Consider the following 27,985-nt stretch of genomic DNA (forward strand, 5'->3'; position numbering starts at 1 on the left):
ATTATCCAAGGCTGATCTACACTTTGCCTGTGTAGATAAACTGATATGATAATGGAGTTACCTCATGATAGTGCAATGGGTAAAGAAAGGCATATGCAGTCTTCCTGGTGGCAGAAGTCGGACATTGTTGATTTTAGAATGGCCTCCCAAACTCCAACTGACACCCTTTAAGGGCATCCCGAAAGCCACAATATGTCCCTTCCAGGCCTCAAGCAATATGATCACATCACCCCCTTCCCGATGAAACTCCATTGACTCCCCTTGTCGACCCGCACCATCATCAAAACTAGCTCATCGTATGGTATGCAAAACCATCACCACCAGGATTCCTGATTATCTTGCAGACTAGCTCACAATCTCTGGTGGTTCTGGGCACACCACCAGCCATGACACCATCAGACTGCCTACTAAGGGGGGTGTGGCCAGGTCGAGCACCAGGATGTCTGCTCGACCGTGAAGCTCTGGGGCCGCCGCATCATACACACAGGCTCTCTTCGCTTCACCGGGGGCGTAACACAGGCCCCTGCGGTGCGGGGCAGGCCTAAGCTCCAGGGGGCCCCCTCAGCACAGCACTGGGGCTGCAGAGCTCCTGACTGAGCCCGGAGGGGGGCCCTTTAAGTGCCCTGCAGGGAGGCCCCCTCGAATTTCGTTACGCCAGTGCGCTTCACTGGTGTCCTTGCGGCTGCTGCTGGGTGAGGATATGTCCCCTGGCCCGCAGAAAGACTTGGACCGGTGCGTAGTCGGCTGAGCACTGCCGGAGAAACAAAGGGCCTGCACTGTCTGAGGCCTGAAGCGGCCCTCAGAGGCCCCACGACGACAGGGGTCACGGGCGAGCCAGTGGACGGGTCACAGGCAGGGCCGGCGCTAGGCATGGGCAGCGTGGGCGGCTGCACAGGGCCTCACACTCAGCCCACCAGCATGGGGCCACGCACCGGTGATGTGTCCTGTTGTTTCCCTGGCGATCTATTTCAAAGAAAGGTGTTGCCTGCAATTAAGGTCCATTGGAGGGGGGCCCCCTCCCTGGGCCTCTCAGGGATGGTGTCCGGAGGCATAAGGGAGGGAGACGGAGACGCTCCCTCAATTGCAAGGAGACCATTCACAGACACTGTGGGGGGCCCATTGTCCAGCATTTTGGCGCCCCCACAGTTTTAACTTTTAGACCACAATCAATTCTTACACTTATTGGACTGAAGGTGTGAGAAATGCTTGTGGAGTAAAAGTTAAAACTGGGGGTGCAAAAATGCTGGACAATGGGCCTCCCGCAGTGTCTCTGAATGGTCTCCTTGCAAGGGGCCACTTATCTAAATTAGAGGGGGCCTCGCACGTTCCCTTTTAGCCCAGGGCCTCGCAAATCCTAGAACCGGCCCTGGTCACAGGCTTGCGAGGCCGCGGCGCTGGAACTGAGCCTGGGGATTCTCTGCAGCCCTGAAGCTCGGCATGGGCCCAGGGATCCTCACAGCAACTGGGTACACATGCCCTGCACTGTAGTGCATGTGACAACGAGCTGTGTCGGTGAGTGTTTGCATTCCCTAACTATGCAGCCTTCCGTTTGGCTCGGTTGGGACTCGTGCTCGGCGTGCATTGAGGGGTGCGGTGGCGATGCAGACCGACAGACGAACACATCTCACTGTGCCATTTGCAGAGGATTACTTACACCGCCCGTCAAATGTTCAGAACGCATCGTGACTCTCACCTGATTGATGATCTTCATATGCCCAATATACTAGTCTGAGGCTGAGGGTTCCCTGAGAATGCAAGCTGGGCCAATACTCAACATCTCACTAGTGCTATACTCCTGCAGCACAAGCCTCTAACGTACTATACCTTCTCAGGTGGTACTCCTACTGCTGAACTGCCGCCGATCCGTGGGGAGCACACAGGGGGTCTAGAGTCTGGTTACTGGACGCCTCTAGTGGCGCTGCATTAATACGCAACCCCCCTCTTTCTTGGTATTTGCCTTTCTTCACGCCGTTGCGCTTCCCCACCACAAGATAATACGCAGTAACACTAAGCAGCGCCAGCTCTCCTTTGACGCAATTTGCCACTTTGTTCACCGCCCCTCCTGCTAACTGTCTCCTAGTTAACCTCGCGCTCTCCCGATGTATTAGGCTGGAACTTCCACTACATCTTCCTAGCACTGCGATATAACTGGCTGAACATGATCTCATGAAGGTTATGGACTTTTGATGGTCTCCATCTAATGTTTGATTGGGAAATGATGGGATTCACTGGATGCTGGTTGGTTTGTTATCTATTGGTAGGGGGCAATGAGTTTTTGAGTTATTTTGTATTATATGTTCAGTGATTGTTTTATACAGGGCATTGATTATGCTGTTAGCTATGCATATTTCTATTCTACACATTACTACATGTTCACACATCTATCTGTAGTCTAGACGACACTGCCAGTTAAGCCAGCTGGGGCGCTAGAGTTGAAATGCATGACGTGGAATGTGAGGGGGCTCTCCAACCCACAAAAGGGGTGGCAGGTGTTGGCCTACTTAGCCAGACACACTGTCAAAGTGTTGTTTCTACAAGAGACCCACTACACCCGAACTCCACCAATCGGTTTGCATTAAACTGGGGAGTCACGTGATTCTTCTCAAACTATTGTACATTCTCCACAGGGGTGTGTATCCTGACCCACAAAGAAGTCCCATTCCAAGTGCGGGAGGTGGATGCAGACCCTGAAGGTCGCTATCTGTTAGTGGCCGGCACTCTGGGGACTGAAAGCCTACTCCTGGTCAACTTTTATGCCCCAAATATAGACTCACCAGTGTTCTTCCCTAACATATCCACACATATCTCCCAACTTTCAGCAGACACTATTTCTATGGGGAGGCGATTTATATTTTACACTTGACTCATCATTAAACATGATGGGCACTGAGCAGATCACTAAAACCCATTCATTGAGAGCGCTCACTACTATTTTGCAGTCCTTTCTCCAAGCGGACGCTTGGCATGCTCAGCACTCCCTTGATAAGGGATATACTTTTACTCAGCCCTGCACAGGTCCTGGAGGCGCTTAGACAATTCCCCCAAGTTTACTAGCTGTTCTTTCTATTGAGAACCTCCTACGTACTCTATCGGACCATTCGCTGATACTATTGACCCTTTTCGTCCCCAGTGTAGTGCGATTGCACGCACCCTGCAGCTTTCCATTAGACATCCTGTTGGATGATGTGCTTAGAAGTGAGGTCAGAGACGCCACAGTAGAGTACTTTCAGCTTATGTCATGCTTCAGTTTGGGAGGCTTTTAAAGCTTATATCAAAGGATATGTATTGCCAAACAGGCTGGAGTGCTTCACTCTGTATGCCAGGAGCTCAAGACTACTAAAAATGCGCTAAAGGCGCTCGATGCACAAGCTCTGATTGATGACGCCCCCTCCTCCGGTGCACCATTGGGCGATGCTCCTCACGACTTTCAAGATCTTGCTTGACCTGTGAGGTCAATTATCTCGGTAAGTACGCACGGGTATATGGCGAGTACGAAAGACCGAGTCAGACATTAGCTAGGCTACTTCGCCCCCAGTACCAATCCTCCTTTATTAACAACTTCAATTAGATGATGGCCCGTGGATGACACGCAGTGAAGACATCACTGCTACTTTTCTCTCCTACTACACTCGCTTGTATACCCCTCGATCCAAGCCACCGATGGCGTACCTCGCGATTATCTTTCTGAGGTGGCTATGGTCTGATGACCTGAGTAGGGCCCGTGCCCCAGGCACTGACGGGCTATCCGGCATATTTTGCAAGACTTATAAGCCTTTATTGATTTCACAGCAGATATCTCCCTCCTAGGATGTGTGAAGCAATGATTCCCCTTCTACTTAAGCCGGGCAAGCCTACTTGCCAGTGTGCCTCTTACAGACCCTTGTCCTTGCTGAATCACGTCTATATAATTCTGGCTAAGGTCCTCGCAACTCGTCTCTCCCTACTGATAATTTCCCAGTTCCAGACTAGGTTTGTCCCGAATCGATCTACATCTGTTAACCTTCGCACTTTGTTTGCGATTATTAACCAAATTACTCCTGGAGTTTCCCCCGCAGGAATATTGTTAGACACTGAAAAAGCGTTTGATTCACTAGAATGATCTTTTTTATATGCCACATTACGGAAATTGGGAATTCCAAAAAGTTTTTCTGATCTTATTCTCCTCCTGTATACGAACCAATTTACCTGGCTTCGATTGAATGAAGACCTCACTGATCAATTTACACTTTCACAGGCTACCAGACAAGGCTGTCCTCTGTCGCCACAACTGTTCATTATCGCCATGGACACCCTTGTGCGTCATCTCCAGGAGTGCCATTTACAATGTGGACTAAGATTTCACCGTGGGCCTCTGTTGGCTTTGTTATATGCAGATGACGTACTGCTGTTCATTAGGGATCCCGAAACTAATCTCCCTCCACTTCTTCGCAAAATTGTACACTTCTGATAGATACATCTGCCGTGTGGATTCCTCACCTTGTGAATACCCCTTGCGTCAGCAACATTCGGAAATTCTTTTTGTATCCTCGCGCCGACGTGGACTAGGTTGTCATAGAGACACGACCTCGCTCGCGACTCCGCTGACGTCACCGACGCCTACAATAGGCCCATGCCGGCGTGATGACATCAGTTCCCTTTTTTCCGCGTCGTCGACGCTAACGGTTTCGGGATACTCTGTAGCTATATAGTATATTGTTACTTTATTTCTTCGATTCTCCATTCTCTGACCTTTTGCTACCGTTGTCATGTCGACAAAGAAGACAGGGTTTAAGCCTTGTAGAGAATGTGGGAAGATGATGTCCGTTACGGACCCCCACCAGGACTGCATCTGGTGCTTGAGTTCGGATCACGACGTTGATGGATGTTCTTCATGTCAGAAGATGAATCCGAAGGCTCTTCGTGAAAGGGAATCTAAACTTCTTGTGGCCACGCTTAAGGCGAGTAAAGTTAAAAGATCCTCGAAGCACTCGAAGAGATCGAAGTCGAGATCCAGGTCGAGGTCTCGAGAGGCGTCGGCCTCGAAGTCTTCGTCTGATCACGCTTCCGGTTCTCGTAAGAAGCATAAGAAAAGGAGGCATGAATCCCGCCATCATTCAGGTGATAAGTCTGGTTCTAGATCGAAGTCTCCCAAGAGGATGAAATCGAAGGTAATTCCTCCGCAAGTGTCGGATCAAGAAGGTGAGGCTTCGCCTTCAGAGTCGATGGTCCATTCTCCGACTCCGGTTCCGGATCCCACGCCGGCTCCGGCTCCGTCTCCGACTCCATCTCCGGCTCCAGGTGACACCGATGGAGTTCCTGTTGAGGAGGAGGTTTCGAATCCTGTTGAGGAAGCAGATTCAAACCTGCCTCGAGATCGACCTGAGCATCCACCATTCCCGACTCCAGGTCAGGACCCCTCTGCATTTTTAAACACGATGTATGGTGTCTTCTCGAGATCGTGGTACCCCTCTGGAGCACCTTCGGGTCCCATGGGTCCCATGGCTTTTAATTTGGGTGTTCCTCACTCATATGCTCCGGCACCTTTCATGCCGTATATGCCAGCCCCGACTCCGTTGTGGCAGTTCCAAGCTCCACCGAGGTCGACGCCGATATCGACGCCGGCTCGGCCGAGGTCGACGACTCCGGTTCCGGCGTCACCGACTCCTAGCAAATCTATGGAGCATCCTTCCAAGCCCTCGGATTCGGTTCCGAAGTCGGCTCCGACGTCGTCGAATTCGGCGTTGGATTCGACTGCGCTTCGAGTTAAAATGAGATCTCGGAGAGAAGCTCAACGTCTTCTTGATGAACAGAGAGTTGATGAATCTTCTTCTGAAGTGGAGGAGGGCGAGCTGGATGGGAGTTGTTTTAAGGACCTGGCAGAGGCGAGTGGTCTTGAATTTTCTCCGGAGTGGTCTTTGCCTTCAGGGCCTGATGCACCCTCCAAGGACGTGCAACCATATCATGTTGTCATGAAGAAGGCAGCAGGACTTTTGGGTTTGACCTTGCCTACTGTCGAATTTAAGTCGAATTTACTGACTGAGGTTCTTCATTCTCCAAGCTCGGCAGTGGAGCCTATACTTCCATTTAATGATGCTTTAAAAGATCCCATTATGGAGGTATGGAAAAGACCTTTTTCTGCTCCTGCAGTTTCAAAAAGTGTGGCTAGGAGGTATAGAGTGGCTCCTGAGGATCCTGCTTTTTTGTCTTCACATCCTTCTCCTGAGAGTTTGGTTATTCAGGCCGCTTGTTCTAAAAAATCAGTGGGTGCTTTTCCACAGGTGCCTGGCGACAAAGAGGCCAAGAAACAGGACCAAATTGCAAAAAAGACTTTCTCTTCGGCTAGTATGGCGTTGAAGTCTTCTAATGCCACTTGCCTTATGGGCAGATATATTCATGCTCTTATGGACTCTATCCGTTCATTAATCCCTAAGGTCCCTGAGGATAGCAGAAAAGACTTTGAGGAAGCTTTGTCTGATTCTCAAGCGGCAGCCCGTCAGGTCATCCAAAGTGGGCTTGATACTACGGATTCTGTGGCAAGGATCATGGGTACGGCGGTTGCCACGAGGCGCTCAGCCTGGTTGAAGTCGTCTGATTTTTCGGCTGATGTGCAGTCGGCTTTGTTGGGTTTGCCTTTCGATGGTGAGGGGCTCTTTGGAAAAAAAGCAGACACGGCCTTGGAGAGATTCAAGGACAGCAGGGCAACTGCTAGATCTCTTGGTCTTCAGGTCAGTGGTTCTACAACCAGGAAATTCAGAGGGTTTGGTCGCTCTTCCTTTCGTTCATATGGACAGGGTCGGCAGCAGCAACAACAGCAGCAGCAGCAGAATACCTTGTATAGGCCACACAGGGGAAAGCAGAGAACACGTCCTCGAGGACGTCAAGCCTCTTCCTCCTCCACTTCCTCCAACCCCCCAGCCACAGAGAAGCAACCCTAGATCCGCCATTCAGGATCATGTAGGCCCAGTGGGGGGTCGGCTTACCCACTTTCTACGGGATTGGGAATCGGTTACATCAGATCTTTGGGTTCTCAATCTCGTAGAAACTGGGTATGCCCTTCCCTTTCGGGAATTCCCTCCCAGTTACCCTCCTTGCCAGGGGTATTGCTCAGAGGAACATCTGTTACTCCTCCAGGAGGAAGTCCAAACTCTATTGAGAAAAGGTGCGATAGAGGTGGTCCCAGAGCAGGAAAGGGGTCAGGGATGCTACTCCCGGTATTTCCTGATTCCCAAGAAAGATGGTCGTCTTCGTCCAATCCTGGATCTCAGGATCTTGAATTTTTATCTGAAGCAGGAGAAATTCAAGATGCTCACCCTTGCTCAGGTTCTTCAGGCTCTGCTGGAAGAAGACTGGATGGTGTCACTCGACTTGCAGGATGCGTATTTTCATATTCCAATCCTGAAGTCGCACAGGAGGTATCTCCGTTTTACGGTGGGGTCGCAGCACTACCAGTTTGCGGTCCTTCCGTTTGGACTTACTACTGCACCTCGGGTCTTCACCAAGGTGATGGCAGTGGTGGCGGCGCATCTCAGAAGATCAGGGATTCCTGTATTCCCGTATCTGGATGACTGACTGATCAAAGCAGAATCGTCAGAGACTGTGCTCCATCATCTGCAGGAGACAACCCAGTTGTTGTACAGGTTGGGTTTTTCGATAAACGTACCCAAATCTCACCTGGTGCCCTCCCAGCGCAACCTGTTCATAGGTGCTGTACTGGACACGACTGTATGTCGTGCATTCCCTCCTCTTCAAAGGATTCGCGACATACAGGAAATGATTCCTTTATTTTACAATGGAGCGGTCGTTCCAGTCCTGAAGGTCCTTCGCCTGCTCGGTCTGATGGCTTCTTGCATTCTGTTGGTCAACCATGCACGCTGGCACATGAGGGCACTCCAGTGGTGCCTCCGCAGGCAGTGGTATCAGCACAACGGAGATCTCAGGGAGTCAGTGAGGATCTCCAGAGAAGCTGCGGCGGATCTGTCTTGGTGGGGCGTGGAAGGCAATCTGTCTCAAGGAAAGCCTTTTCATCTGCCTCCATCGGTTGCCACAGTAATAACGGACGCATCCACTCTAGGGTGGGGTGCTCATCTGGGGATCTGGAGGTCAAGGGTCTTTGGTCTCCAGAGGAAAGGTTGCTTCACATCAACCTTCTAGAATTGCGGGCGATTCGTTTAGCGCTCAAGGTCTTCCTCCCTTCCCTTCGCGGTCGTTCGGTCCAAGTCCTGACGGACAACACGACCGCGATGTGGTACATCAACAAGCAGGGAGGAGTGGGGTCGCAGTGTCTCTGCAGAGAGGCTCTGCGCCTCTGGTCCTGGGTTCAGGACCATCAGATTTGTCTGATGGCGAATCATCTGGCCGGAGTTCTGAACGTGCGTGCAGACAGTCTCAGTCGGCAGTTCTCTGCCGACCACGAGTGGAGGCTTCACCCGGAGGTGGTTCACAACATCTTTCAGATGTGGGGAACTCCTCGGGTGGATCTGTTCGCCACTCGCGAGAATGCTCACTGCCTGTCGTTCTGCAGTCTCCAGTTTCCGATGCAAGGAGCTTTGGGGGACGCGTTTCAGTTGAGTTGGGGAAATCAACTCCTTTACGCGTTTCCTCCCATACCCTTGATTCCTCGGGTTCTGAGGAAGATTCGCCAGGACCGGGCCCAAGTCATATTGGTCGCCCCGGACTGGCCAAGAAGGGTGTGGTATACAGATCTTCTCCACCTCTCCTCTCACCCGCCGCTCCGTCTCCCTCTCAGGGCAGACCTCCTCTCTCAGATGGAGGGGCAGGTTCTACACCCCCACCTCCAGACATTGCACCTTCATGCTTGGAGATTGAACGGGGCAACCTGAATTCCTTTTCCCTCCCGCCTGACGTTGTGGATGTCATCTTGTCAGCCAGGCGTGACTCCACTAAGTCCATTTATTCTTATAGATGGTCAAAATTTGTCACGTGGTGTGGGGAAAAATCTATTGACCCTTTGAGAGCCAATTTGTCTGATGTTCTTCAGTTTGCTCTTTCTCTGGCGCAACAGGGGCTTGCTGTTGCCACAGTGAAGGGCTATCTTTCAGCGCTGTCAGCATTTCTTTGCTTGCCTGACCAGCCATCTCTTTTTAAGTCTCCTGTGGTCTTAAGATTTTTGAAGGGCCTCACAAATAGGTTCCCTCCTTCTCCTTTTATTGTGCCTCAGTGGGACTTAAATCTTGTTTTGACTTTTTTGATGGGTGCTCCTTTTGAGCCTCTTCACAAATGTCCCATGAGACTTTTAACCTTTAAAACAGTCTTCCTTGTTGCAATAACCTCGGCAAGGAGGGTAAGTGAGCTTCAAGCTCTTAGTTTCAAGCCCCCTTTCTTGACCATTCATGCTGATCGAATGGTTCTTAGGACCAGGGCTGCTTTTCTGCCTAAGGTGGTAACTCCCTTTCATCTGGGGCAGTCCATTACCCTACCTACCTTCTATCCTCCCCCTCACCCTTCTAAGGAGGAAGAGAGACTGCACCGTCTGGACCCTAAGAGGGCGGTGTCCTTTTACTTGGACAGATCCAAGGACTTTCGTTTGGAAGACCAACTCTTCATTGGCTTTGCTGGCTGCAAGAAAGGAAGAGCGGTCCATACAAGAACCTTGTCAAGATGGATCGTCCTCTGCATTAAGATCTGCTACTCTTTGGCCAGTAAGGAACCACCAGAGGGTATAAGGGCTCATTCTACAAGGGCTAAGTCTTCGACCTCTGCATTGGCTAGAGGTGTGCCTGTAGAGGATATTTGTAGAGCGGCAACTTGGTCTTCCCTCCACACTTTCGCGAAGCATTACTGCTTGGATACCGAAGTGAGGAGGGACGGTCATTTTGCACGCTCTGTCCTTCAGGATTTCCTGGTATAGAGGAGTGGACACCCTCCTCCGGGAGTGGGGACTGCTGTGGGACTCTATTCACAAGGTGAGGAATCCACACGGCAGATGTATCTATCAGAAGAACAAGTTACTTACCTTCGGTAACGCTTTTTCTGGTAGATACAATATCTGCCTGTGGATTCCTCACATGCCCGCCCGCCTCCCCGTTGTCCACTCTTCTATACCAGTGTTACTGTAATGTAATGTATATATATTTTGCTGTCATGGAAATGTTTCTATAGCTTTCCTGCTTTTGCTTTACACTGTGTGTTTTGCCTTTACTATTGTGTACTGTGTATACTGTATGCATTTCTACTGTCATTGGTCCGTCCGTGTGCCTCGATGGCACGGAAAAAAGGGCGGAACTGATGTCATCACGCCGGCGTGGGCCTATTGTAGGCGTCGGTGACGTCAGCGGAGTCGCGAGCGAGGTCGTGTCTCTATGACGTCCTAGTCCACGTCGGCGCGAGGCTACAAAAAGATTTTCCGAATGTTGCTGACGCAAGGGGTATTCACAATGTGAGGAATCCACAGGCAGATATTGTATCTACCAGAAAAAGCGTTACCGAAGGTAAGTAACTTGTTCTTCGGGGTGTTCTCTGGACTTGTTATAAACTGGACCAAATCAGAAATATTTCCATTGACAGACACCATGACTCCCTTCACTTTAGACTTTCCCAGACCCAGCCATGTTCGGTCTCCTCTATTATACCCTGCTGCCTACCTAGGACACCGGCAGAGAAACAAACACTTCAAACTACATACTGTGCCTGGGTTAAGTTACAACAATATTTGAATATCGACTTTCTCTATTCTCCACACATACTGCTTTTGGATAGTACTTGGTTGTCCCCGACCACTGAAGCACTAACTAAAAGAACCTTAGCACTGTGTGGATCATGGCACTCTGGGCGACCTCTTTTGCGATGCCCAATTGCGCTCTGTAGCAGCCCTATCAGAAGGACATGATGTGTAAAGAATTCCATACCGGCCACACTTCCGTCTTCCCAGGCAGAATTGGCGGATTTTCCCCCACTCTCATTAGTCATCACATCATCAAGTGGTGCCAATTTGGTATCCCGACTGTATTATTTATCTCTGAAACTTCAGCCGGCTGTCTGGGTGGGAGCTTGGGCTGCATGGGAGAGGGATCTGGGTCACACCCTATCAGATAAGACTTAGGCGTATTCCTGTGAGCAAACTCTGTTCATATCCAACAATCATCGACATAAACTACTACGTTTTAAATATTTGCGTAGAGCATACACCACACCACATCTACTTGCGAGGATGGACCCCACCAAATGACATTGCTGCTCTAGATGTGCAATAGAGCATGCTTATTTTTCTCACTTGGCATGGAACTGCGCACCAATACTGGCATATTGGGGGGAGGTTTTTTCGTCATCCCTCCCGGGCAACTGAATCTGAAATATACCGACCCCACTGCTGGCACTGTTGGGCTATGTTATGCCACCAGCTGCAGGAGTTCAGCAGTTCACTACCATTGCTCTGCTTCTCTCTAAGAGACAGGTCTCTCTACACTGGGGGGGGGGGGACTCTCAGTCCCAACGGTGAAAGCTTGGATTCGGGACTTAATGTATTTTGACACTACTAGCAAAGCGTGTGCTACACTGTAGTCACCTACCTCCATACTCAAACATATTTGACAGCCACTGCGGTTTTATTTATTACTTCATCCCAAGGAGACGGAGTGATGGTGTGGTGCTTAAGCCTGACTCCGTTGCAGTACATATGCATACAGAAGCCTGTACATTGTATTTTTTTGCTCCCCCTACTGTTATTTTAAATGTAAATGGAACTGTCAGACTTATTTTTTTCTGTATGCGTAGACTTGCCCTTTACTGAACATAATGTATCTTGGGTTAGTGATGACGCGAATGCTTACGCTCTATTGTGACATTTTTGACACACCTGTATGTTCCCTAGTTCCCCTCCCCCTTTCTGTTGATCCTTGTTTTTGTTGGAAAAATTCTATAAATAAAAATGTAAAAACAAAAGACTGCATCCTAAGAAGTGTAAAAAGAAAAAGCAAGACAGCAGGCCTTTTCAATCCAAGTACCTAGGATTTGGATCAACATCCCAATACCCATTTGGACTGCCCACAAACCTGCTCCAATTTAGGAAAGAGGCACCCCTATTAAAATACTACATCAAACTTCCTTAACAGTCCACACACCAGCCACCTACTATCACTCATTGACGTTTAGCTTGTCTTTGGCCCTGCACAACTCGTCGCTGTCTTTTGGCTAGGGTTGCACTATAGAAAAACCACCTAAATACGTACTCAGATACATGTATACACACAAATAATTGTTTTCATTTTTTGTATGATTGAAGCATTATTGCCTTGTGTTAGATTTGTTCTCCTGAACACTAAAATGTTAAAAAAGAAACGTATTGAACAAAATGCTTTATATTTCAGATTGGTGCTGCTTTTGCTTCTAAAATATGTCTTTCAGCAACTGGATTTTTCAAGTAAGGAATACCACCAGTTTCCCCTCTTTTTTGGGTTTAGTGTTAGCCGAGACCTTTTAATTTTACTGAGATATATATCTATATATATTTGCACATTGGGGATTTTAGCCAGACCTCTTTTTCCATTTGACTGTTTTTGTGTCATTCACATATTTCTTCTTCATGCTACAGCAAAGAACAGTGGTTCAGCCATTGACTAACGTCACTGTGATTTACAGCATTGTGTTCTTCCACAAGGAGCAAATCCAGACAAAAGTAGTTCCCTCCATTACCTGGAAGTACTATGACAATGTATGGCTTTTGTGACCAAAAATACTTTTCCTTTTAGCCAATGTGTTTTTGTTATAGTTGTGGGGGTCACACATATCAACTGACAATAAAGTTGACAAAACAAGCCCTTACAAAGTCAAAAGGCTGGCAACAAACTCCAGACCTGTTGACTTTGCCAGTGCATTTTTAATCATGCAACCTAGAGTAGGAATCAGAAAATATGGGATTGAGGGGCAGGTATCATCCCTTTTTATTAAGGAGAATCATGAGGTAAGTAGTGCTTTGAGGCCTTAACTTTCAATGGCTGTGATTTAAAGGTTCCTCATTCGTGCAGCTTTGGTTTCTCCAGTGTCTGCACTTATTGACAGTGAAGTTAGCGATCTTCCTACCACTGACACAAAGGAATGCACAGAACAGGAAATCTAATCTAATATTAACTATTTAAACAACGTGTTCCACAAACAAATAATTGTTTTCATTACACAGTCTAATGGTTCCAATTCTATCCACATTGGAAGGATGAAAGGGTTACTTCCCTTTACCACAATATTAACCTGTGGCCTTAAAGCTACACAGAGATTTCTATATCACATAGTCAACCTATAAAGGTCTCTCACCGGCAACAGACTTTAATCAGTTTGTTTTCATTAAATACTACTACAGGCTCAGCAGATGTTCTACTGTTCTTAAAAGTTGTTTTTTAAAGTATCTCTAGCAGAGTTGTGTAAAACTTGGGGTATCAATCTGTGTCCCATGTTTACTCAGCTGCTGTCTTGTGGTGACTTCTGACAAAATATTTACATTTGAGACCTGGCAAGGACAAAAAGTAGAAAAATGTACCTCCCTGCATTTGATGGTGCTAAGATTTAAATACTGGCATGTAGTAGAAGAGAAGAAAAGAGGAGAGAAACTACAAGTGCAGACATGAAAAGAATTGAATAAATATGAATGAAATGAGAAGGCTTAGATTAAAGCAAATTATACAAGTAGTGCAGAATAACACTGAACATTTAGTGGCCGATTATGATTTCGTTCGGAAAGCCTCCAACCACAGGACAGAGGCTTTCCGACCGACATCTCTGGTTTCGATTCCGACTGCCTAATAACGTAGACGGTCGGAATTGAAACCGGCTGGCCATTTGGGTTCCATTCTGACGGGACAAGCCCAAGCTCAAAGAGCCTGTCAGCCAGTTGGAGGCCCCAGCGCAATACATTCAGACTGCATTTCCTCTGTCGGGATTAAAATGTCAGTTCTGACAGGCTTTCCATATCGGGCTTTCTGACATGGCAAGCCTGTCAGAAAGTGACTTTGGAAGCCCCTAGCAGGACCCCCATTCCTCCATGGCCACTTGTTTGGGGCCGAGGGGGCATCTATTGTGCCCCCCTGCTAATCCCTGCATGCCTGCCACGCAGTTCAAGGATTAACAGAATCTCCCATTTCTCCATGGGTGCTTGTGCAACGGGTGGTTTAAGGGCACAAGCTCCTATAGAAAAATGGGAGCATGCAACTACACCATGTGCAGTCGCATTGTAATAGCGGAGGCGGGACTGCCGACTGGAGGTCGGTCGGTCCTGAGACCGCAGTGATGTTCTCCTGTACGGTGGAACAATCAGGTTCATGGCGGAGCATGAATGAAGCGTCCTTCCCGGAATATACCAATTGAGTTTCTCTCTGAAATGGGTAACTTTCACATGCACTGGCATAGATAGCCACTTGCAAAGGTCTACCAGAATCCCAGTCGCAGGATCAGATGCAAATTTGTCATTGACATTGGCAATTTCTCCATCCATTCACAATTAAAGGACTGTCTGCTGTTCTTCTTAATGTGCCTGATTCATCAGGAAGCCCCGGGTAAATTAATAAATATATATGAAGCCCTACATCCTACTGATCCCATTAAAAACTTCAAAACATACAATAGGATGAACAAGTCGGTGTTCTTTTGTGGGGTCGGGGTGATTGGAAATGCAGAGATTTTACATTGTGGTAGAAGAAAATGTACAGTTTGAGAAAAAGCATAACTGGGATTAGCATTTGAGGGTTACTGGTAGACAAGGAACCAATGGTCTATTCAACAACTCTAGTGGAGGCATTTGCACGAATATCTTTTCTTCCATCATAATCCGTTTTGGGTCCCTGCTTTGGAAAGTGTGGTGTGTAGCATATGTCTTCTTAATGAGTATTGTGGTGGATCAAGTATGGATTCCTTTGTCCACCTACATTGTTACAACTTCTTTGTTTCCTCCAGCGGCTATGACTCTGGCATGAATTGGGAGACTGGAGAAGGTCATGTGACGCCCTATTATATTTTCGGAGCTGGATGTTCAGAGGTTGAAATTGACTGCCTAACTGGCGCTCACAAGGTAAATTGTAACAGATATATATATATGTGATCAAGATCCCTTGGGGATCGAAACGCGTCATGCTGTTGGAGTTGTGTGCGGAGCTGAATAAAAACTAAGCTGCACTGATTCTGTGGTCCGTACTCCTTACTTGGGCAGTAGAAAATAAGGCTGCGAGAGGAGAAAAACGTTATATATTTATACATAGTTTGATTTTTAACTATTTGTTTCATTGGCATATTTCATAGCAGTGCAGGTTACATTGTACGTTAGCTTCTGCACAATAGTAGTCTTCATGTGGGGCAATAACGAATTAGACATTCCATTTTCCTTTTTCTTTTCAACTCTATTGCTGAAGGTAACCCATCCTCGCACCCACCCCAACTCATAAACACCCACCTAACGGACTACTACTGTGGATCATAATGAGTTACTGACCCCATCACCTGAGTTAAAATGGCAGCTCGGATTTAAAATGTTATGTCACAATCGTGAGTCACAAGTACCTTCCTGGCCATCTAGCACCTACGGATTAGAGAATCTCGAAATAATAGTACAACCATGGAACGTTCAGGGGGAGAAGTGTTCCATCTTTGATGGCGTGTGTGTACGTCTCCACCAGGGAGCCACAGTCTTGAGCAACTGGGTGCTTGCATAGACCAGCCCTTTCCTCTCTATGCAGATAAATCCTCTCAGCTGTCAACCAAGAGGTGGCTGTATGTGCCCACAAATTTATCATCAGAGGTGTAAGGTTTTCCCATCTCTTTTTAATATGGCGCTTCGCCAACATAAGAGTCAATTCCAAATGTTTAGTCGAGGAAAAAGTCCTAGGATCAGGTGTTCCAAGGAGATATTTAGAAGATGCCCTGTAAAGTGATGGAGGTGGTCGATGACCCCGGTCCAATAAACTTGTAGCAACCCACAAGACCATAACATATGAGGTAGGTCTGCGTTTGGGGACCTAGACCAAGGACAAAGTGAGGAGACTCCCTGATAGATTTTGGAGATACGAGGTGTGAGCTATGCTCTGCTTAATATGTTGAATTGTATGCACCTAAAGCGTGAACTGTGGGACATCTTATACAGATATGACAGAATACGGTGTTATTCTGAGTCGAGTAGTGAGCGGCCTATGTCCCCTTCCCATTTACTTTGGAGGGAGATCCCAATTCTGTAGATGCGCTTGGTAAAGCCATCGGACCAGGTGTGTACTGTCCCTTAAGGTGGACAGCACTTGTTTGACCACATTGGGGGCAGGTACAGAGTTATGAACCTGGAAGGTAATGTTCAGCAAACGTTTGATCTGGACATAAGTGAGAAAAATGGCCTGGGGGAATCAAAAAATCTGTCATAAATGTGTTAAAAGACAATAATTTGCCAGCATTTGGACAAAATATCGGGAAAAAATATCTTCATACAAAAATATTGTGCCAAGAATATTGGGATATAAAAAATATCATGGACAGGAATATCGTCTGTAAAAGTATTGCTTTTAGGGGTATGGCTTAACCGCAGACCAAGATGACCACAGAGTAGCAGAGCTCCGGTACAAGCCCAAAATCCGTAATTTTCCTGGCCCCTGACGACCACGTTTTGCAGGGGAACCGCATCGGGCGAAGGGGCATCCACCCGGTGCCACAATCGGTGACTTGACTGTCCCCCAAATTCGGGGCTACAAGGGAAAGGAGCTGCCCTGACCCTTGGCGATGGCAGTGGGGAACGCGAACTGACTCCGCTCGAGCTTCCTGTGCAGACACTGGTATCCCTGCGGACGGCTGTCGGCTGGTGCGGGGTAGAGGAGAGTCCTGGGAAGACAACCGAATAACAGCAGAGGTAGGCGGAGTCTGGAGCCGAGTTGGGAGGGAACGGAGTGGCTGAGCCAGCCACCCAGCACACAGATCAGGCGTGGACCGGATTTGAAGAGGGACGGAGGCGGTGATGTGCAGCAGAGGCGACGAGCGGCATGAAAGCAGAGAGAGAAGGGCCCAATAGAGACGATGAGGAGAAGCGCCAGGGGGCCCACCAACGCATGTCCTGAAGTTAAGCCCGTGGACGAGGGGGCTGCTTGCCCTTTACACGGCCCTACCATAGGAGCCATAACGAGGAAAGCGCGCCTCATCGTGCATGAAGGCCAAGAGAGAGGGGCCCATAGAGACGGTGAGGAGCAACGTCCGGGGGGATCAGTAACACGTATCCTGAAGCTGGGCCCGGGGACAAAGGGACTGCTTGAGACATACACAGCCCCACTGCAGAAGGCGGAACACGGACGCCCAATCCTTGCCTGCAATCCATTCCCTCCATGAAGCTAAGACTGGCGACCTACCCGAGGGTTTAAAGCGGCGTAAGCCGCACGCATACCAGACTAGCAAGGAAGCTCCCGTGCAGACAGCTGGGCCCCAGATTAACTAAAAAATAGACCCAGGGAGTTGACTACACGTCTGGGCCTACAGCCCAATGACCTGTGCTGGGAAAAGCTGACACAGGCCAGTGAAAGACGGCTGCTGTGGAGGGCTACAACAGTATACAATAAGACTGATGAGAAGCGGAGAGCCAACGAAGGAGGTCGGCAGAGGCACCGGGGGCCACTAAGTACTCATCCCTAATTGAGCCTGAGGAAAGGAGAGGCCGTCAGGGAATCAAGGCAACCAGGGATGGTGATACGGAACCAGCACTGAGGACAATATCCAAGACTCCCGCCCCACAGAGCAAAGGTGTGCAGCCCCAACAAGGATTAGGAACTCATAAGTCACAAACATATGTGGAACCCTCAAGAAAAAACCCATATTTTATTTTTATTTATTTATTTTTATTTTGAAAGTTTTATATAGCGCAAACAAGATCTTTGCAGATATCAGAGCGCTTTACAAGGACACGGGGGTGATAATACAAAGTAATAAGGAGTAATACAAAGTAATATTTGAGGTAGTTAGGTACAAGGTGCTTAGTTACATAGGTAGGTCAAAAAACATGAGGTAGGTCACAGGTGAGGTAGTGTCGGTACATGGTGCATAGACAAACAGTTGCGTCAATAATATAAAGTACAAAAATAAGGAGCATATACTTGCTTAAGCGTGTTTAAAATATTTGTAGCTTAAAGGTGGGCATAGTTGAGGTGCGACAGTAGTAGAGAAGTAGGGATCGTTGAGGTGGTGTGGGTAAAGTGTGCGAAGTCAAACAGGTGCGTCAACAATATAACAATATACATAGTCACACAGGTGCGTCAACATTATAACAAAATACAAAGAGTGAGCGTATACAATCAAGTAAGTCGATAATACAAGTAGTACAATAGACCAGGGGGGTCGGGCAGGTCTTACAGAGCAGATTCATGAGTAATACGGAATAGTAGATCATGTGTATTTAGCCATGAGGATCGCTTTAACTTCTTTCTTAAAAAGTGTGTTGGAGGAGATGAGCCTTGTTTCAGGAGGGAGAGAGTTCCAGATCCTGGGTGCCATTCCTGAAAAGGAGCGTTTATATGTTTTTTCCTTCCGAAATCTTCGAGGTTTCAGCAAAAGATTGTTTGTGCTTCTAGTAGTTCTAGAGCCACCCGAAATTGTCAGCTTTTGAGTGAGGTAGGCGGGTGAGTTCATGTGAACAGCCTTGTGTGTCATGCATGCGATTTTCAGATGTATTCTGGCTTCAAAAGGTAGCCAGTTCAGTGATTTAAAGTCCGGGGATATATGCGAGTGTTTTTTTGAGCCGGTGATGAGTCTCGCTGCGGCGTTAAGGGACGCTCTTAGGGGTGCCGTTGTAGTTAGGGGGAGCCCGCAGAGGGCGGTGCTACCGTATTCTATGTGCGGGATGACTATAGATTGTACTGCAGTTTGGAAGTCTTTGGCAGGAAGGAAGGGTTTAAGTTTTCTCAGGGTATTGATTTGGAAGTTCGCTCCTTTGGTTGCCTTGCTGATGTGCTGCTGCATGTTGAGATTGGCGTCAAGTGTTATGCCTAAAGATTTTGCTGAGTCTACGACGATGGGTTGTACATTTAGAGCCGTTAAGTGCTTAAGCCGTTAAGTGCTTAAGCCATATATATATCAAGGTGCTTTATAATTTCTTGGACAAATCCATAGGGTCAGCAAAGTACCGCACATTAGTACCAGCAACTGGGATCCAGGTATAGATCCCCAGTGACCAAAATAACCAACACTACGGCGAGGAAGTGTCCTGAAGGGGCGCCGGGCATAAAAGAGAGAATTCTACTAGGGAGTAAATAAACAAAGAGGGCCCCAACAAACGAAGAACGCAAGAGTGGGGAGGTGGCGGACCCTTTACTCTGAAAACCTGGAAGCAGACATAGGGAAGATGGGGAAGCCCAGAGATGCAGGGCCAGTCCAATCCAGCAAAATGAATAACTAAGCCATTTCAAAGCCCGCAACGAATGCAAAAAATAAACTTAGTGTCTACAGAGGTCACCCTGATCAGGACAGACCTTTCTAAGTTGAATAAGAAGGTATCTACGGCCGAGACACACATTGCCCAACTCCAGTCAAAGACGAAGCACCTTGAAGAAGAAGTTCACACCCTGACACAGCATGCATTGCATATGGCAGTGTGGCTGGAAGATCAAGAAGGGAGAGCGAGAGAGCGAGAAGGAACAATATGTGAGTAGTGGGGGTGCCCTAGGAGCAGAGTAACCCAGTGTTGATCTGTTCCTAGAACACCTTATCGTCAACAAGCTACAGCCCCCACACTGTCAAAGTTCTTTTCCACTGAGAGAGCGTATAGGGCACCGATACATCCTCCTAGACCTGGAGCCCCGCCACCCACAAATATTGCCAGAATCTTCAATCATCAAGACAGATAGGCGATTCTACAGGCCTCCAGAGCGAAAGGGGATTTCCAGTACGCAAACACTGTGATTAGGTTCTTTCTGGACTTTACTCTTCAAGTACAGTGACAAAGAAGGAGCTTTCAACCAGTGAAAAAGGAACTAAGATCTTGAGACATAAAATATATAATGCTCTTCCCAGCTCGACTGCAGGTGATAGCCGAAGGGAAGACCTGGCACTTTGCAGCTCCTGAGGAAACCTGGTAATGGTTGGAGGGTTGGCACACAATTGGCAGGCGACAAGGCAAAGACCCAAACCGAAAAAAGTGGACTTTCTAAAGAAATCGGTGAGACAGGAGTGGGGCGCGGCCGGCGGGCTCCATCCTTAAGACCCGCTAGCTCACTTAGGGCAGAAGCGGCACAAGAATAGTGAATGGTGAGACCGGGGTGGAGGTAAGACTGAAACAATTTGACTTTGCTCTGGATGGCAAACCAGAGAGGTTCACAGAAGCAATGGGACTTTGGGGCAGACCTACCCAGAAAACCCAGCATATACTACTCCAATGGTACTTACCGAGGCTACTAGCCGGTAATTGGCTTGGACCGGAGGGGTTGGAACAGAGTTTATTGACTTTGGGCCCGTTGTGTCGAGCACCCCCCAATCTATTAGAACTGTTATGCAAGCTCAGCGGCAACAGGCGCTCTGCGGGTTGGAGAGTTGGGGTTCCCACAACTTAAAAAGCAGGGTAGCAGGGTGAGGGGACGGGGAGATTTGAGAGGGCAAATTTGTAGTTTGGTATGATATCACAGACATATAAAAGGAGTGCGAGTAAGTCTGCTACTGAGAAAAGGGCCTTTATGGGGGAAGGGGCACCGACAGGGAACATATTAAAAGAAGGCAGCCCATAGATGGACCCTGTCCTCAATGAAGATTTGGTCCTGGAACGTTTATGGTCTCAGTGGCAAATTGAAAAGGGCAACAGTGTTGCAATTTATTAAACGACATCCACCTGATGTGGTTCTCTTGCAGGAGACACATCTTGTTTTTTTTTTGCAAATACATTTTTATTGTTGCACTAGGCGCATCGTCTGAGAATATATGAGGACACGGGCTGGCTTCAACATTCAGCCAGTATCCGTCAGTTCCGCAACTTTTCTTTTGCCCATGAGGATTACCCCCCCCCCATCAACCGCGACAGTGCAATTCAAACCAAAGCATGTTACAACTGCAGATAAATGAGAAAAAACAACCCCTAAAAAACAGCTCCTGCATGCCCGCCCCCCACACCCATCCCAGAGTTCGTCCATCCTTTCCTGATGAAATTACCACCCTCGAACCAACACAGGGCACCACAGTGATACAGTTTAACAGGCCCAATCTCCTCCCCCACTATTATGTATGGATCAACCATCAGGTGTAGCAGCGCTCTCCTTTAGAGCTCCTGTGAGTTCACTCTAGTCCATGGTATTGCCTCCACTTTGTCCATACTCTCCGTAACTTCTTTGGGCAACCTCTGGCCTTGTACGTCACTCTCTCCGCCGCCATATAGAGGTCGAGCCCCCTCCTCCACTCCTCCAATTCTGGCGGCTCGGCCGCTCCCCAGCGCCGAGCAATGTCTCTCTTGGCCACCACTAGGGCCAGCACTAGAAATATGGTCAAAGGGCGGGCCAAGTCGACTTCGGTCGTCAACCCCAACAGCGCTAGCTTGGGGTCACGTGGTAAAGTAGTTTCCAGGACCTCCTCTAATTCCCCAAATATGTCCTCCCAGTATGTCTGTATGATTTTACAGCCCCAAAGTGTGTGGTAGAAATTTCCCTCTGGCTGGTGGCACCTAAGGCATGTCGTATCCATGACCTTCCCCATTTTGTACAGTCGCACCCTGTCGTAGTATGCTCTATGTAGCACTTTCAGCTGTATGAGACGGAGTCTGGACTTAATCGCAACCTCACGAGGGTGCATGAGAACCAGCTCCCAGTCCAGGTCTTCCATTTCCCCTATGTCTGCCTCCCATTTGTTACGCAAGTCTTGTAGGGTTCCTAATGTATTGTTGGTTAGCGTCCTGTACGTGAGGGACACCGCCCCCCTCCCAATTTGCTCCTGCAGCAACCTACCCTCCAACGGGGCGTATTCTGGGACGTCTGTCAGATCGATGTTCTGTGCCCTCCAGGCGTGTCTGAGCTGTGAGTATCTGTAGTACTGAGTGTTATGTAGGCCAAAGTCCTCCTGTAAAGCGCGGAATGTTTTCAGTTCTCCCCTGGCAATCACGTCCCCTATGGTTGAGATGCCGATGTTGTCCCACTGTCTAAAGCCTGTCAGTTTGTGGAGCTCACCCAGCCACCTACAGTGCCATAGTGGGGTCTGTCGGGTGGGTCGTTTGTCCCATCCCATGCGTTTGGTTGCCCTGTTCCACGCGGCCAGCGTGATCTTGGTAGCCGGCAGAAAGTGTCTCCCCGCTGGACCACCGTATAGGTAGTACAGAACGTTCGTGTGAGACCATTTTGATCTTTCTAGCGCATAAGTAGGGTGATCTATTGCTGCATGCAACCATTCATTTATCGGAGCGAGGTGTTCTGCCCAATAGTATGCCTCTAGGTTGGGAAGGGAGATCCCACCGCTGTACTGGTGGCATTGCAGTGTGGCTAAGGCCACTCTCGGGTGTTTCCCCAACCATAAGAATGTTCGCAGATCACCGTGAATATTAGGCAAGGTTGTGGGAGGGAGCGGGTAGTATTCATTTTGCAGGGCATAGAGGAACTTTGGCAGCAGCACCATCTTATACAGTGCTGCGCGCCCCAATAGGGTGAGCGGAAGCTGCCTCCACCGGTCCATTTCTAGCTTCGCACTTGCCACGATGCGTGTCACATTGTTGTTAAGGGAGAGTGTTTCGTCTAGCGTTATGAATACCCCCAGATACTGGAATCCCTCTGTGGTGTGAATGAGGAGTTCCGGTAGGCACTCCCTTCGCTCTCGGACTTGTGGGTCATATAGAATCGATTTATGCCAATTAATAGTATGACCAGCTCTCGCCCCGAAGTCATCCAACTCTTTGAAGAGGACCGGGATCGTGGAATTCGGGTCCGTCACAAACAGCAGGACGTCGTCCGCGTATAATGAGATTTTTTCCTGGGTAGCTTCCGAGTCCCCCCAGGTAAACCCCCTAATCCCTTGATTCTGTCGGATCCGGATTGCTAGTATTTCTATCGTCAATGTGAACAGGAGGGGGGACAGTGGGCACCCCTGACGTGTTCCCCTGTTAATGCGGAATTCGCGCGATAGTCGTCCATTCACTCGCACTCGTGCCTTTGGGGCCGAGTACAGGAGCCTAATCCACTGTAAAAACTTAGGGCCAAAGCCGAACCTCCGCAACGTCTCAAACAAGAAGGGCCAGTGGACCGCATCGAAGGCCTTATCGGCATCTAACGAGAGGAACCAGTGGGGCTCGCTCCTCTCTCGGACTTCCTGCAGCCAGTTATGGGTACGGCGGAGGTTTAATTTGGTTGCCCTGTCTGGAAGGAACCCGGACTGATCTGCATGCACTAAATCAGAAATTACCCTCCGCAGGCGCCGAGCTAGTACCGTAGCCAGAATCTTTGTCTCCATATTAAGGAGAGAGATCGGGCGGTAGGAGGCACACTTGTCTCTGGGCTTACCCTCCTTGTGTATAGGGACAATTGTGGCCATGGCTAGATCAGGCGGCAAGCTCGCCTTTTGGAGTGCCTCGACAAATAGCTTTCCAATATGGCGTTGCAGCAGGTCCGCCGTACGTTTAAAAAATTCCGCCGGGAAGCCGTTGGGTCCCGGCGTCTTCCCCGGCTTCAGGGACGCTATTGCCTCTCCTATTTCTTCTAGTGTAATCTCTGCTTCCAGGTCCGTAGCGTCCTCCTGGGACAGTTGTGGGACCTCCATGTCACACAGATAGTGGCTGGCGTCCGTCTCGCCCCCCAAGTCCCTAGCTCTATAAAAGTCCTCGTAATACGCTGCAAAGGCCTCTGCTATAGCCTCGTCTGTACAGGCTGATCTGTTCCCTGTCACTTCAATCCTGTCAACCCATCGTGCCGCCCTTTCTCTCTTGCTCAGCCATGCTAGGAGTTTACCCGATTTGTCACCCACGTCGTATAGGCGGTGGAGTGTCGCCAGAGCCTGTGTGCGCGCTTCCCCCGTGACAAGGTCTCTATAGTGCCTTTGTGTGTCTAATAGTTTCCTAAGAATTTTTTTTTCTTTTCCCTGGTGATATTCTGTTTCGAGGGCTAAGATCGAGGCCTCCTCATTCGTAACCGCATGTTGTAACTCCCTCCTGGCCGCTCCCAACCTGCTATTTATACGATCCCTAAGGACTGGCTTCAATGCTTCCCAGAGCGTGATCCCTGATTCTACTGAGCCCTCATTCTCAGCCACATAGACCTTTATGTCTGCTCTAATTCCCTTCAATAGATCCGGTGTTTGCAGGTCCCATGCCGCGAGGCGCCATTCCATGGTCTTTTCCCTCCTCCCTCGTCCCAAGTGTACATACAGGGGGGAGTGGTCCGAGATTCCCCGCGCTTTATAGTCCGCTAAGTCATTGACCGTGATTTCTTGCCTAGAAGTAAATATATAATCTAACCTGGAAAAGACCCTGTGAGCCCCGGAGTAAAAGGAGTAGGCCTCCTGTGTCGGGTGGAGCCATCTCCAGACATCAGTGAGGCCCAAAGTGTGCATCTGTCTAGCCAGTGCCGTACCATGTCCTGCTGCACGTGGGGACCCCGATCTGTCTCTTGTGGGACACATTACGTCGTTGAAGTCCCCCCCCACTATCTGAATCGTATCCGCCGTGTCTAGAAGGATAGCAGTGACTGCAGTGAGGGTGCGTGCCTGTAATTTTGGTGGGGCATAGACTGAGACAATTGTGTACCTACGCCTCCTCCATGTTCCCTGTACTCCTGCATATGTCCCCTGAGGGTCCAACCATGTGCGAGTGACAGCAAACGGTGTGGATTTTTTAACGAGGACTGCCGCCCCCCTGGAATCTGCCGTGTAACCTGCGTGCGCTAGCACCACGTGCCTGCCTCTTGCTATAAAAGCGCACTGAGTGCCTCTTAGATGGGTCTCCTGGAGTAGTATAATGTCCGGCGCTAGCCTCTTAAGATATGCATTCACTAGACCCCTTTTGATCTTTGACCCAAGGCCATTCACATTCCAAGAGAGTATCGTGACGCCTGTGTCACCAGTGTGATTGTGATCTAGTGGGTCTGCCATTGTGTGTTCCCTCCGTATTTCCGGGAATGGCACGCAAAGTGGTGTAGCGTAAGGTGCGTAGTGGCATGCAGTCGCTGTTTCTCAACTTCCCCCCTCCCCCAACTCAAGATAACTCCGGTCCCCCATGAACCCCCCCCCCCTCCCCACCACCCTTCCCTTCCAGACTCATCCCAATATAGGACCAAGCTTTCAGCAGAAGACGGTCTGTCGCCCACCCACTCCCCCCCTTAACTCAACTAGCCCTCACCTTTCACCCCAACTCAAAAGGCTGTGAGAGCACTAGGTCCGGTGTCGTTTCTAGCCCAATGTCTCAACCAATTCAAGGAAAGAAAACATATACACTGGACAGGGGAAAGATAACAAACACAAGGGAGGACTGGCAGCTTGCGTTTCCTCGTGCCTCCCGGCCGTCTTCTTCGGTATGCCACTCTGTAGTTTTCATGAGTGTGAGTCTTGCGTAGCGGAGTCAGTCCCGCTTTGTTTGCCGGATGAGTCCCGTTCCAGATGGTGGATCTCCTTCTCCAGCGGGTGCATTGAGCCCCGTTCCTCACTGGGGTCCACCTCCCCAGGTTCCGATTCTCCATCTTCCGCTCGATCCCCTTCGTCTCCTTCCGAGAGTGCCGAATGGCGTGGGATTTGTCTTCGTGCGCCCGCCGAGGAGGACTCTCCCGGCGATTCCGATCGCCCTCTTCTGGCCCCCGCGGGTGTGCGGGCTTGATATGGTGTCCCAGGAGCGCGGGAGTGGAGCCTCCTCGATTTCCGCCTTTGTGGTTTTGGGAGCCCCCAGCTGACTCTCTCTCTCAGTGACCTGTCCATTTCCTCGCGTCCTGCCGCCTCTCTGCTGTTGAGGACAGGCCTCTCCTCCAGCCACTGCCAAGCGTCGTCAGGGTGTGTAAAGAAGATTGATTTGTCCTTGTATAGAACCTTGAGTTTCGCTGGGAAGAGCAGCATGTAGGTGATCTTTAGTGTTCTCAATTTTGCTTTCACCAGGTCGAAGGATCGACGCTGTTTCTGGACCCCCTGGCTATAGTCCGGGAAAATCATGATGTTGGTGTTCTCTAGCCGAATCTCCCCCATTTTCCTGGCCTCACGAAGAATTAGATCTCGATCCGCAAAGTTCAGGAAACGTGCTATCACTGGTCTAGGTCTTGCACCTTCCGGGGGCTTCGCCAGCAGTGCCCTATGGGCTCTTTCGATTACGAAGCACGCCGAGAAGCGTGCCGTAGGGAAGGTCGCGGTCAGCCACGTGTGGAGGAAGGCCGCCATATCGTTCCCCTCGATTCCCTCCCTAAAGCCCACAAAGCGTAGATTATTTCGGCGTGCCCTATTTTCCGCATCATCCACCTTCCAAAGGAGTTGTCTGTGAGATGCTTGGAGTTCCACCATTTCTTTGCGGAGCGTGGTAAGGGAGTCTTCCGCCTCTCCAATTCGTGTTTCAGTTTCAGTGACTCGCGCCGAAAGGTTCCTGTAGTCCTGCCGGAGGAGAGTGACCTCGGACCCCACCTCGCCTATTTTAACTTCCAACGCCGCTCTCGACTCCTGGATGTCGGATCTTGAGGCTTGAATGGCTGCTAGGAGTCTATCGGTGTCCGGCGAGCCTTCCTGAGCTGTGTTGGGGTGGTCCCTCCCTGGGCGGGAGGTCGCGAAATTGTCCATAGGGCCTTGCTTCAGGGCTTTAGGAACAGGATTGTTCTTTCCCATGGTCGCCCACCGACTAGGTGTATGGCTCTGGTGCCCGTGAGTTCCACTCCCCCCGCGCACTGGCGGGTGGAGTCCGTATGGATCTAGAGATTGCGTGTATCAGCCGCCAGAGCCCACTCCGCGACCCGGGATAGCTCCACGCATGCCCGCTCTCTGCCTGTTGGGTTTCCTTCACACCGTAGGCTGATGGTCAATCTCCACTGCTGCGTCACGGTATCCGTATTGCCCCTCAAGTCTCAAGGGTCACTTGGGTGTCCCCCTGGAGGATCTCGCTCGGCTCCCGATCGCTCGTCTATGGTAGTGGGTGGGCAGTTGGTCATGAGGGATAAAGCCCACGTGGATAGGGGGGACGGGCAGGTCTCCAGGCCCGTGTTCTGATACAATCCAGGTCAGGGGGCTGCACCGTTTTCTTATGGGCCTGCCACCCCAGCAACACAGGGCTGTCACTCCGTTGCTCGCCGGCGTATGCGTGAGCAGCCTCCCCTGGACCGGCACCGACCAGCTCCGGGGTCTGCCGGTACCTCCGCCCGTTGCTGTCCGCCCCCTCTCCGCGCCAGCACCGATGTTTCTCCCAGGCGCTTCGCTGTCAGGCGCGGGGTTACCTCATTTGGGCGCCATGTTGGTAAAGGGCGGCCCCGCGTGAATAAAGTGTGCGGGGCCGCTCGCCGCTGCGCCTGATCTTCTGCGGGCAAATGGGGAGTTTCTTCTGGCAGCGCAACCTGGTCCCAGGCAGGCCAAGTCGCCCCCAGGCAATCCCGGGCCCCCGACCGCAAATCATGCCGCCATGTTGGTAAAGTGCGGTCGCGGCCGAGGAGCAGTGTGGGGGGGTGGGGGGGACTCCCTCCTCCCACCTGGGGCTCTCCGTGGGTCGCCGCCGCCGGGGGTCTCAGGCTCCAGCCGGGGTCTGCTGTGCAGTGTGGTGTTCTCCCCCGGTACAGTCTGCCGGATTCCTCGCCGCCCGCACCTCCTCCGACAGCCGCGGCTCCAGCGTCGCTCGGGGTCAGTCCGCGTGGGCAGTCGGGCCGCAACACCCTCTTCTCCTGTCCCGCGCCCTGCAGCGCCTATGCGAGCACCTCCCGGTAGCTACGCTCCGCTCCCTGTCGTCCGGTGTCCGGCTGAGGCTAGCGCCGAACCCGGGGCGCCATCTTGGTTTCGCCGCCTCCTCCGTCTCTGATCAGGGGAATCACAGAATACAGGTTTCTTGCAATTCAGCGGACCTCTCTCAGCAGCGTCGCAGCTTCAGCGACCCTTCAAGAGATCCGTGTTGTGAATTTTAACTCTGTGGCATTGAATTTATGGAGGATTTAGGTAG

General features: G+C 50.0%; 1 protein-coding gene across 1 annotated transcript in view; it reads left to right on the plus strand.

Moving 5' to 3' along the window:
• LOC144822537 (aldehyde oxidase 1-like) overlaps positions 1-27,985 on the plus strand; it is a 661,088-nt gene that overhangs the window by 535,794 nt on the left and 97,309 nt on the right. Inside the window, exons 30-31 of the mRNA XM_078680183.1 lie at positions 12,303-12,355; positions 14,875-14,989. Coding sequence (XP_078536309.1) covers positions 12,303-12,355; positions 14,875-14,989 — 168 coding nt within the window. The remainder of the gene's footprint in view (positions 1-12,302; positions 12,356-14,874; positions 14,990-27,985) is intronic.

This window comes from Lissotriton helveticus, chromosome 3_1 (genome assembly GCF_964261635.1).
Source record: "Lissotriton helveticus chromosome 3_1, aLisHel1.1, whole genome shotgun sequence".
NCBI lineage: Eukaryota > Metazoa > Chordata > Amphibia > Caudata > Salamandridae > Lissotriton > Lissotriton helveticus.